Source organism: Monomorium pharaonis, chromosome 6 (assembly GCF_013373865.1).
Source record: "Monomorium pharaonis isolate MP-MQ-018 chromosome 6, ASM1337386v2, whole genome shotgun sequence".
Lineage (NCBI taxonomy): Eukaryota > Metazoa > Arthropoda > Insecta > Hymenoptera > Formicidae > Monomorium > Monomorium pharaonis.
Window position 1 is genome coordinate 8,695,605 of NC_050472.1, and position 12,948 is coordinate 8,708,552.

At 38.0% G+C, this 12,948-nt stretch overlaps 2 protein-coding genes across 5 annotated transcripts in view; one reads left to right on the forward strand and one right to left on the reverse strand.

Moving 5' to 3' along the window:
• LOC105839462 (neuroligin-4, X-linked) overlaps window positions 1–12,948 on the reverse strand; it is a 391,763-nt gene that overhangs the window by 105,935 nt on the left and 272,880 nt on the right. For all 4 annotated transcript variants that reach the window (XM_036288012.1, XM_036288014.1, XM_036288013.1 and 1 more), the window contains one exon: window positions 5,154–5,229. The gene's annotated coding sequence lies outside the window, so the exon portion shown is untranslated. The remainder of the gene's footprint in view (window positions 1–5,153; window positions 5,230–12,948) is intronic.
• On the forward strand, window positions 9,961–12,607 carry LOC105839573 (AP-1 complex subunit mu-1). Its single transcript, XM_012685986.3, has 2 exons — window positions 9,961–10,199; window positions 10,619–12,607. Exon 2 carries the CDS (start codon window positions 10,629–10,631, stop codon window positions 11,895–11,897), a length of 1,269 nt encoding a protein of 422 aa, XP_012541440.1. The 5' UTR covers window positions 9,961–10,199; window positions 10,619–10,628; the 3' UTR covers window positions 11,898–12,607.

The window sequence follows — 12,948 nt, forward strand, 5'->3', positions numbered from 1 at the left end:
ATAACTGGTCAATAGTTATTTGGAGCCATTGAACGAAGCAGAGGCCGTTTATTTATTGTACCCGTTGAACAGCGATTATCTCAAGTTTTGTTACCAATTATACGTCATCGTATTTTACTGGGCACTATTATTCAATTGTTGGCGAGCATACAGTTTATTATTAAGTAATTATGATTATACATATAAAATAGCCAACCACAGTAAAAATTTTGTGGCTTTAAATACAGGAGTACATACTCCAAATATCGAATGTCTGTGGCGGGATATTCGAACTGTAATACCACGATATGGCACCCGAAGAGAACACTATATATATTTATTAAATAGCTGAATTTATTTTCAAACGTAAATATAATTATTCTGAAACGTATTGATAAATTCTTTGAAATTATGGCTTCAATGTATTCTATTAAAGAATATCACGAATAGATAAAATTATTTTTGTATATAAGTATTTCATACTCTCTTAAATTGAATAATTATCATGTGTCTGTGAATATCGTATTTCACATTTAGGATACTTGTACGATGTAATAACACATTGACGAATGCAATCGTTAAGTATTTCTTTAAAATATTAATTATTATTTATAAAATAATTATACAAAATGTAAATGGAAAGCCGTAATATCGTGTACGCAATTGATCACAAAAATATTAATCCTTTAAATTGTCGTACTTTATTTTCAGAATGTTTACGCCACATTCTACATACGACACGTTGTTTCGCGAAACAAATTAATCTCGAAACGAGTGCGGACGACGAAAGTTGCCAACTACCTTTTTTTTTTTTTCGTTTACTGAAGTACAACATCGAGTTATATGGGATACTCCGTCGTTATATCACGTCATATCTCATCGTTTTATTACGGGTCTGACGTTAAATTAAAACAACGTTTATTATTCCAAGAACCTTGGAGGCAATTCCATTTTTTGAGACTTCTGTCGAGTTTCCTCCGTCCTTTAACAGCACCGGTAATTTGCGCGAGCTCGGGGACTTCAGAATTTCTCAAAGAATTTCTCTTTTGGAACGTTCCGCGAATCGGCGCGGGAGGAGGGTGTCCCAGACGCCCGTCATTGTCTCTGTACCCCCCCCCCCCCCCGGCTCGGCGCCGCGCGGGAGTGACGAGCGAAAAAGACGGAAGGGACGTGAGGGTGAGTTAACGAAAGTCGTGAAGCGAGTGGAAGGGAAAACGCACTCGAACGCTCGTCGAAGGAGGAGAGGCTCCCCGCCGCACGTCTCACGTCCCGCCTGGAGATGATTTGACTTTATAATCGAGTCAGTCTCGTTCAATTACAATGGAATCTCTCGTGGAATTTGCCGCAAACACTGCGCGATTCGGCGCGGCCCGATCGCGCACCCGGGGTAAATATTCGCCCGGACGGCGCTCCGCGCGCCGGATGCATAAGCCGTGCGCGACGAATGATTTTCAAACTCATGATTAATTCACGGACGACGGCGAGCGCCGTTGATTCCTCCTCCACCCCCCCCCCCCCTCAAACTCGAGATAGAAGGAAATGTTGCTTGATCGTAGACAAAAAATACGCCCACATTTCGAATGGTATCCGCGTGCGCGATATCATCATTACTGCGCGGTGTAAGTAATGCCGCATTAATGTCAGAATTTGATGTAATATTACGTCGATACGTGCCTATTCGAAATCACTCGTCGTTGTTGACACATTCCATTATTCTCAACAAACAAGCGGGTCATAGAAATCGCGCGGATTTCATACTCCTATGTAATAATATTCACGATGTTGCTGCACGCGGTCAAAGTGAGCGAGAGAGAGAGAGAGAGAGAGAGAGAGAGAGAGAGAGAGAGAGAGAGGGTGGGGGAGATCGGTATGAAACATTTATCAGGGCGCAGCGCTGCGCGGTACAGTGAAATTTAATGGAAAATAGGAAATCGGGATTCGACGAGGACACTCGTCCCCGGGCCAAGCCTGTTTTCCTAAATACTGGGAAATGTTTATTGAGCAAACACATCTGGATGCACAGGATGCATACGATCGGCGGCGGCGACGCTCGATCCGTATCTGTTCAATATTTTATGCTAAAACAACCGGGGAACTTGATCACACGCGCGGACGCGTAGGCCACCACCGCTCATCGCTCGTTAATGTATTCATTAGAGGGGACGTCCTGTATCTCGTTGGCCACGGTCGTTTAATCCAGGAATATTGTTCGCGCTTTTTTGCCCCCGCGACTATGAATTTATGACGCGCGCCTCAATCGCCGCAATTAAAATTAAACTGCGACAGGAAAAAAATTACTCTTGAATAAATTTATCATCCCTCCCCTACGAGAGAAAAATCTAAATTCGACGAAAAAAATTAAGTATCGTTTATTCTTAGACTCACTATTATCCTATTTGAAAAAATGCACGTAAAGTCGATTGCTCGCATCTCTCGAAATTTATTGTTGTCACTTTTCCGCGATTCCGATTAGTTCTCTCGCTGCGCTTACTTCGTGTTGCAAGAGTAGATGAAATAGAAGCAAAAGAGGTATTAGTTTTTATGATAATGAATTTAAAAGGAAAGTGAAAGTGGTCAATAACATTTTTTTTTTTTTAATGGAATGCTATCAGCAACATTAGTGGAACTAACAAAAACTGCACTAATTTTAAAAAGCAAAGCAAAATTAACAGTAAGGTCAACCTGTGACAGTGAAAGTACTAATATTAGCGCTTTAAGAAAACTAGGTTGTAAAATATTTCCTGAGGATCATCAAAATATTAAAAAATTTTTTATCCATCTCGTTGAAAATTCTAAAGTATACGTTATTTTAGATGCATGCTATTTGCTTAAACTAGTTAGAAATGCTCTCGCAGATTATGAAGAATTTGATAATAAAAGTATTAATTGGAATAATTTTAAAGACAGTGAACGTACAATAAAATTCATTCGAGTAATTGATCGTTTATTTGATTTTCTTAATTCAAAAAGCCCGTTTGGAAAACATTTTAAACAACCTCTTGTATAGCCGCTGTAGAAGGAATATTAATTTCGCATAACATAATAAATTATGATAAAAACATGATAAAGGTAACTGTAGTAATTATAATATTTAAACTTAATTTTTTTCACACGCATGCACGTAATCACATATACACTTTATTTACGTACATACATATAATTTATATTACATGTAGAAATATTTAATTCATCTAATTGACAAGGATGAAAGTGACATTATTATCATAGGAAGCTATCGTAAGTTTCCTTCAAATAATAATAATATGTATATAATGAAATAAACGATAAAAACATTTCTGAAGAACTGAAGGTGCTAATATCACCCTTAGAAGAGAACTTAAAGATAACAGACTTTGTTATGTAAAATTCCGTTTCCACTTATTTTTTAAAGTATTCGAGATAACGGTTTTTACAGTGTTGATTTGTTTTAGTTCCATGTGCAGTACGAAACCGAAAGCTCATCATCAACATAAGCCATTCCAATGATTTAAGAAACATTTTGAAAAACAATATAACAGAGTTAATGCAAATAATAGAGTTGGCGAAAAAGATTGCTGAATATAATACATTTAAAAAATCTTTAAACTACAAGAAAAAAAGATATTGATTCGCTACACGTTACTTGTATTCCGCCAGTAAAAAAGAAATGTGTAACGACAAACGACCTGATATAATGACACCCATTCAGACATTACATACCCAAGAAAAGAAATAGTAAAATATTATTTTTCACGCTCGATGTAGCAATTTTAACTTTTCGCAAGACCGTATGTATACAGATCTTAATTGACTATTTTTACAGGAAGCAAAAGAAAAAAAAATTAAAATATTCGAAGGACTGAGCGTAATAAACGACATAGTACAAAAGGAATCAATAAAAATGACATTTGATTATAACTGGATTGTGTTAATATTTTTTATAATTTTATGTATCTTTTAAGATTGAACTGAAGCGCCGAATGTTGGAAACAGTTTTAAATTCAGCAAAAATAATATTACGATATTAAATAGACAAGCAATTTAATAATAATTAGGTTACCAAGAATCTGTTTATTCCTTAAATATTGTAAAAATTGCAAAAATAAGTTATATTTAATTATATTTTACTTTATTATATTTCACAATTGTTTTTTATCTTAGTATCATATTATACTTAATATTTTTAATAGATCTTAGAAGACTCTCTGGAAAAATTAAATACTTGGGAACAACAAGTTGATAATGGTATTATATCAGAAAAGAACTTTTTAACAAAACAAATTGCATTCAGAAAGTTTAGTCAGCACGGCCGAATCCTGTGAATATACATATATATCAACAGGGTAACACGTTGGCAACACCACGAGGACATTACGTAGCCACTGCTACGTACGTGGAGTTACAGAAGAATGTTAGGGGCTAAATCGCTCGAATTTCAATAAGGGGGCAAAAAGGGGGGGGGGCAAAGACCTACAACGAGGTAAAGATATCACTACGTACTGCTTTAATATAAGCAAGTGGCGGATTTTTGTTTAGGAGAAAGTGGCAAGAGGAAAAGTCCTCTAAAGGCAGTTTGGCGAACTACCTGGCAAGCGGGCACGTGCGTTACTTTAGTCAAAGGTGCGTTAAGAGATGCCAGTTGAGATGTTCATGCCAGCAGGACTAGCTGTATACCGTCCGCACACAGAGCTCGTAGATGGGAGCCCTACTCTTCGACCTGCGTCGAGCAGCGAGAGCATTTGCTGTCTCCTTCCGTTTCGAGCTTCTTCTCTTTCTCGCCTGAACTATCTTCTATCTCGGACTGTTCTCGACTTTCCTTTTCTCTCACAGCTATAGCCGTGTGATTTTGGATCTCGGGATTGTCGAGTTACTGGCTTGGCGATATGACACGCCACGTTGTAATAAATCAAATATTTTCCGGCAAGCTTTTTATAAATCTATACAATTGTTATATACGATTGTTGTCATCGATTTTCTGCGATGTTGATTAGTCCTTTTACTGTGGTAACTTCGTGAGAAGGTGTTATCACGGAGTTAGCAAGAGATAATTTGTAGTATAAGATATTATATATAATTATATATAATTATTATTGCAATTTATTTTTAAAAAGTAAAAAAAAGCTAAATAGCGCGCGTAGCGCGCGCTTGTAATGTTCTAGTATTATAAATTACATGCTGTTGACGATTATATATACCTGACAGAATTAGAGATGTGAAGAGGCAGAGGCAATAGATGCACACAGGCTCAACGCTCAGGACGAAAGAGAAGGCCTAAAAAAGAAGGAATAAAAATTGATAAAAAAATTGTCAAAAATATTTTTTTAATTTTAAGTTTCGCCGCTTATACTCTTATGTTTCAATACTGATACAAAATCTTAAAGCTATGACTCCCTACAGGCACTTTATGACTTTGAGTTAGTGAATCGATCATATTCGAATATTAATATTTCTCATTCTTTTATTTCTATTATATTATTTCGTCTAAGATATCGTAACAAATAAAATTCAATTAAGAATTGTTTAAGACTGATTATCAAACAAAAACGATTATTCAATATTTCTATAATTTGAATCGAATATAATATTATTAAAGATATTAATTATAATGATATAAGCTATAAATTTGCTCAAATAAAAGCCGGAAACGTGTAATTAAAATAATTTTATACACATACGAATAATATTTTACATTTTTTTATCTATACAAAAATTATTTATATTTTAACAATTATTATTTAACAATTATATAGTAAATATTTTATTATTATATATTTTTCTTCAATAAACAAATTAAGCCTTTAAAAATAAAATTTTGTCCAGAATATATGAAAAGTTAATTATAGCTTCGGACAGAATATATTTCAATAAAATAGAAAAGTGGGACATTACTAATATTGCAACATATCATCTGTATCTTTTTAAAAAAGATAGCGTTGATATACTTTGTTAACGGTTTCATTTTTTGTCTTTGTTTCCGTATCCAACTCGCGTTGTACCTCAATAAAAAATCCAAATCTCCCAAATTTGCAAGTATAATTTGCGTTACGACCGATGTGACGGCTAAAGCATTGGAAAGTAGTCCAATAAGCGCAAAAGGTCCTTTCGATTATTCCAGAATCCAGGTACAACAAAAGCCGCGGATAGGACTTCTCGCTGGTATCGCGCCACTGCGAACGAAAATAAGCGCGATCGAAGCACGTAATGGGGGTACGTCACGCTGACCGCAGATAACATGGTTGGGCCGACCGCTTGTGAATAGTTGAACGAATATCACCGAATAGCTGTGATTTTCGGACGGCCGGAAGTGTGCCTTTTGATGCCCGTTATAAACGCTAAATCGATTAGACGAGGCCGAGCTTTTACACGCCGGGCGCAAATCCCGTTTTGAGCGTGCGGCGCGCGAAAATCGCGAAGATCGGAGTTTTATCGAGCCTAGCCGACCGCAGCAAAGATAATGCTTCTCTTTTTTTCTCCACGATTTATTTTGGGAACGCCGCTTTATAGTATATTATAAATAATAGAAAAAAAGAAAATTTAAGTTAATAAAATATATTTGTAGCATTATTTCTGATCCGTCCAAAGAACGATGGAATATAAAATGGATGAATTGGATCGATTTGCTAAAAAGTGTAATGTAAGTTATGTGTAATCTCACATTTTCTGGGGTCGCTGAATACGACGGTAATTTACATTAATTTAAACTTATGGAAAAGTGTTCAAAATTTGCTTTAAAAGGATGAAATGTAAGTTACATTTCATACTAATTACTCACGACGTACAAATCATTTAATTATTTATATTACTTATATTGCATATGATTTAACATTATAAATTTTTTTACTAAATAAAGAAACTTCAAAATTAAACGCTTCAGAAATGCTAAATCTAACATAGCAAAATAAATATAATATAAAGATTGAAAATATAATAAATTCTATTTCAATCAATTTCATATTCAAAGAATCTTCAAATGAAAAGTTTCATCAAATGTGCCTACATCTGTATTACATTTTGTGCAGTTTAAAAAAATGTTGAAAAGTGGACTTTCACATCGCAATGGAAATTCTACCTATATAGAAGCGCATTAAGAGTTTTAAGGTAGACCTTTGTCTGAAGACCTATTATGTCACTTTCCATATTTTATTGTAATATGCACTTGCCTGTACAATAAGAAGGACTATGTAGAAGGCTTGTATTGTCTCTTACTTTCATTAGTTCTAATTTCGGCGAGAGACAAATTTTATCGCCGCGTCCAATTTTAAACGTCAATTAATTCTGACAGTCCTTTTCGATTTTAAGAAACGAGTAGTTTCAAAAAGTCTTTTTATGCTACTTATTAACATGAAATATTTTGTTTTGGTCAAAATTTATTTAAGATTATCTGTGATATCTTCAATTTTCTTCAAATGTCTTTTAAAAAAGTAGAATTAAATCTTTGAAAATAATTTTAAGGTCAAGATGGATAGACTTGGTTTTCAATATAACCTGTTTCCAGAATCGTGTTACCTGAGGTGCAACGCGGATAAAAAATGAGCCAAGATTTTATCGAAAGGTAGATGCTCGTACAGACAAGCTACGTAATAATAACGTGCAAAAATTTTCATTTTCAATCGAGTTGTTTCTAAAAAGTTATAATATTATTATATATGGCAAATTTGAGGTAGAGTTTGAAATAAACTCTCAATAATCCTGTGTCTAAACAACAATTATTTCGTAACTGTATACGTGTGCTCAGGGATACTTTTGATTCTAACAGGTTGCATCTTGAAAACTCTTTTCAAAATTGAAATATTCTGTCAAGAATCAATGTTTGAAGTTGAACGAGACGGTCCAAATGATAAAAACGTGAGCCCCTGTAAATAGACGACCCGTTTGGTCAGATAGTTTCGATACCGATTTTTTTATGGGACTGCGATAATTTGAGAAAATTTCAACACGACCGGACAACTTCGGAAATTTGGGTGGATCGCTTCAGAAATGATTCCCCACCAAACATTTCGGGAAATTGCAATGGCTTACACTCTGTCGATGCGCTTTTATGCCGCGCAACGTGATATGCTACGTGTCACGCGTGTCGAAGCTCTTCGGGAAAAGCGAGCGAGGGCATTTTATTTCGACGGAATCTGTAAGCCGGCAATCACTATCGACGTGTATTTGCAGCCGGTTTTAATGCAGCCGGTATACCGTCGCGTCTATCGGCATATGCGGCAACGCTAGGAAATCGATGGCATTACGCTAGCGCGGTGAGCATGCGAGTTGTTTACGACTCGGGAGATATTTGCGAAACTCAAGACTTTGCATCGCAAATAAAATTTTAATCCACGAAGAGCTCGAGGCGCGGCGGATTTTGCGTTATTACGTTCCGCGATATTTAATTCATCGGACTCACGGGAATTTATCTTATCTCGAAGAGAGAGAGAGAGAGAGAGAGAGAGAGAGAGAGAGAGAGAGAGAGAGAGAGAGAGAGAGAGAGAGAGAGAGAGAATCCGATTAGTTCATATTTGATACGTTGAAAGCTATATTGATGGAATTAGTTATTTTTGCATTTGGTTGTTACATTACTTAAATTTTTGTAAGCGATTTATATATTATAATAAACGTAATCCGCGAAAAGCCCGTACCGACGAGAAAAGTGCGCAATTCTCGTTTGTCGAATTTGCCTTGCAACAGCTTCACCTTTATTTTCTGTTTTCAAACTGTGAACGGAATATCCTATACACAGCGCACTACTATCGCTCCTTTCCTCGTAGAGTGGCCGACGTTGAAATCTTCCGCTGAGATTAAATGACTTCCAGTTGTATAGAATCTTAATGTCGGAAGGCGCTACTTTGCCGGAGATACTGCGCGCTTTCTGCGAAACGGCTTCAAGCAGGATTTAATGTTTCGTGAAACACGGAGTACAGATTAAAATGCCTTAGACCGGATTTATCTCCGTTGCTGTATTAAGCGCGATTTTAGAAATATTTGTATCCGCCCGAATGAGTCCGGATTAACGAACAAAGAACGCAGTGTAGTTTTATCGGTATTCTCCTTCCTCGGATCTCCTTAAATCCCTTTACTCTCCAAGAATTACATATAAACGAATTAAAAAGTAGTAAGGATAAAACAAAAGTACATTATTCCGCGTAAAATATTCCTAAAGACAGTGAGATTACTTTAACAGACACACTTTTGTAAAAATATATATGTGTATAAATATATTACATCTAACATCAAAGTATCTCTTTTTCTCGTACTTGGTGTGAGAGTTTAATCCAAATTGGTTAACAATATTCATATTCAATTATCGTTACCTGCATAAAATTATTATCCAGATGAAGAGATGGCTTTATTTTACTTTTATCTAGATTACTAGAATATATATTATTTTTATTTGTAACTTATATAAAAAAATATTACCTTTTTTAAATTATCTAAAGTTAATGTGAACAACAATAAAATAATTTTAACCTCCATGTTACAGCTTATCCTAACATAATTTTTTGAAGTGATAACAACAGATCACAAAAAATAACATAATATAAAAATTGCCCCAAAACTATAAATAATTCAAAAACTTTTACAATAAATATGTGTTGCTTTTATAGCCTAAATTGTTTGCTTAAAAACAATAGCATTTTAAAATTATTTAAATAAAATTATATACAAATTTAACTTTTACAGATAAAATTAAATCATTGTTATTTTATATAATATGTTTACATATTTTTCTCTTATTTTTATTTATATAATTTAAAGTTAAATAATTTTAAGCGCATCACTGTTCATATTATATTTACATAGTCTGACTATACGCGGCATTTTTACTTAACGTTTTACTTAACCATTACTTCTTTTTTCCCTTTGAAACTCAAACCTTTTATTATTATTTCATATACTTGTTATACATTAATACTTAATCTGAACACCCTACTCTAAAAGTTTTTGTGGCCTTAAATGGATTCATTATACTTTAATAACAAAGTATCGACACGAACGTCTCTATTTTACGATGTTCGAACGGGCACACAGCGACGCGGTCGATATGCCGTGTGAAGTTGGCTGCAGACGCATGCGCGCGACGCGCTTCGGATCTCGAGCAACTTCGCGACGGTCCACAGTGGCAGCCCGGAAGCGCAAGGTGTTGGATTTATGTTTTTGTCGCTCAATTTTCTCGTGTCGACTCCGTGAAAAATCGCACCTAAATGTAAACAACACGTAAGGCGTACTTGAAAGATTCATTCGCAGCGTCGTACATCAAGGTGAATATCGATTCTTTCAAGAACTTTACAGAATTATCTCGTATATCGGAAAGTCAAACAGCCGAACGTCAAATGCACTTGTACTGTTTATTGCTGTTTCGTTTCACACAATTCCCCCCCCCCCCCCCGACGGAATGCAAATTATCGTTTTCGCAAACGAGCTCGCGAATCTCGTCTTGAAATCTCGTCTTACGAGATCTCGTCTCTCACTTTCGACGATCATAACCTAAACATTCGCGCGACCTCGGCAGTCGGCTGCATTTGACAGTCTCGGTGATTGAGATAACGGCGATAATGATTTTAACCAACTTACATGGGCGTGTCAAATGTCACGCAATGCAGTTTTCTTGTAGTTTCCTTTTTAAAAAGATTTTAAATACAGGTGGTATATAGTTAACCTCTCTCCTCGTTATTTGCAGCTTGGACAAGATGTCGACGTCAGCAATATACATTTTGGACGTGAAGGGCAAGGTGCTAATTTCGCGGAATTATCGCGGCGACATCGAGACCGGTGTCATAGAAAAGTTTATGCCGCTGGTGATGGAGCGCGAGGAGGAGGGCAACCTCACGCCCATCATTCAGACTCCGGAGTGCACATATGCCTACATAAAGTATAACAATCTGTACATTGTGTCCACGACTAAAAAGAATGCGAATATATCCCTGGTCTTTGTATTCCTGCACAAAGTGGTGCACGTCATGCAGGAGTATTTCAAGGAACTGGAGGAAGAGAGTATAAGAGATAATTTTGTTGTCATCTATGAATTGCTCGACGAGCTATTGGACTTTGGCTATCCTCAGACCACCGACAGCAAGATTCTGCAAGAATATATAACTCAAGAGGGCCATAAGCTGGAGATTCAACCTAGAATTCCAATGGCCGTGACCAATGCTGTCTCGTGGCGGTCGGAGGGCATCAAGTATCGTAAGAACGAGGTCTTCCTCGACGTGATAGAGTCGGTGAATCTCCTGGCGAACGCCAACGGGAACGTCCTGAGCTCGGAGATCGTGGGCGCCATAAAGATGAGGGTCTACCTGTCGGGCATGCCGGAGCTGCGGCTGGGTCTCAACGACAAGGTGCTGTTTGAGTCGACGGGCCGCGGCAAATCGAAATCCGTGGAGCTGGAGGACGTCAAGTTCCATCAGTGCGTGAGGCTCTCCCGGTTCGAGAACGACCGGACGATCTCGTTCATCCCGCCGGACGGCGAGTTCGAGCTCATGTCGTATCGGTTGAACACGCACGTGAAACCGCTGATATGGATCGAGTCGGTGATCGAGCGGCACGCCCACAGCCGGGTGGAGTACATGATAAAGGCGAGGTCGCAGTTCAAGCGCCGCTCCACGGCGAACAACGTGGAGATCGTGATCCCGGTGCCGAACGACGCGGACTCGCCCAAGTTCAAGACCACGATCGGCAGCGTCAAGTACTCGCCGGAGCAGAGCGCCATCACGTGGATCATCAAGTCCTTCCCCGGCGGCAAGGAGTACCTGATGCGGGCGCACTTCGGGCTGCCGTCGGTGGTCGGCGAGGACGTCGAGGGCAAGCCGCCCATACAGGTCAAGTTCGAGATACCGTACTTCACCACGTCCGGCATTCAGGTGCGATACCTGAAGATCATCGAGAAGAGCGGCTACCAGGCGCTACCGTGGGTGCGCTACATCACGCAGAACGGCGACTACCAGCTGCGGACGAATTAGCTACGCGACAACGTGGCCGATGAGTGTCTCAGGATCTCGGGCGGCTTCGTCGAGTACGACGACTAGAAGACGCGCGTAGCTGCACGGAGTTTTTCGCGAGGATCGGAATCGATATTCGTTTATCCACGATGAAATACGAATGAATGACGGCCAGTGAGAAAAATGCGTAGAACGCGATGTAGAAATAAATCGAGTTTTCAAACGCTGATTCCGCATTTTTCGGGAAAAAAAAAAAAAATTCACATTCCGAGCGATCCACGGTATTTTAATTTCCTGAAACGGGCTAACGCGTTCGCCTTCGAAAACTTTTAACATTTGAAATACGCGTTTGAAGAGTACTTAATATATATATAAAAAAAAAACTAGATTTCACATTCGGCGTCGCGATCTTTATAAATGTCTCAATTTACTTTTTAAACATGATGACGATATAGAGTGGTAGCGTCTAATAAAAATACAATGAATCTTGCGACAGGATCTTGTAAATATAACGGCAATTTATTTTGTAACATTTTCCTTCGACAAGGCGAGTTTACGAATGGGCAGAGAGCTCGGTATTGATTTAAACTTTAAAATAGTATTTTATCAATGATGATTAATGTATACCAACATCATGTTTAATAATCGCAATATTACTGCTGTATGCCATTGCGATGTTAATGTAAAATAGCATGAAGATATATATATATATATAAAATTTTTAAAAGGAATAACGCAGACAAGTTGCTCGACGATCGATTTCCTATCATTTCCATCTCTTTCCGCTGTAGCACGTCGCCTCCCCTCTCCTCCCCTCGAGGTTCCCTTAAGAATTTTTCCGAGCCATGGAAAATCGAACCGGCACGGCCACAAGCGCACACGTCGATACGCGACGACGCGAGGAAGGGGAAAAAAAACGAGAGACATCTCTCGCGAAGGAACCCGTGTCGCGCGGGGGAGGCGGACATGAAAACGCGATTAGAGCGGAATGGGAACGGCGGAAGCCCGAAATCTTTTTATTTCGGTCCCTCCCCGCCTCCCCCCCCCCTCGTCCTCTGTCGCGCGCGACGCC

Excerpts from the sequence above, each read along its gene's own strand:
- LOC105839573 (XM_012685986.3), top strand. The coding sequence starts at position 10,629 with ATGTCGACGTCAGCAATATACATTTTGGACGTGAAGGGCAAGGTGCTA.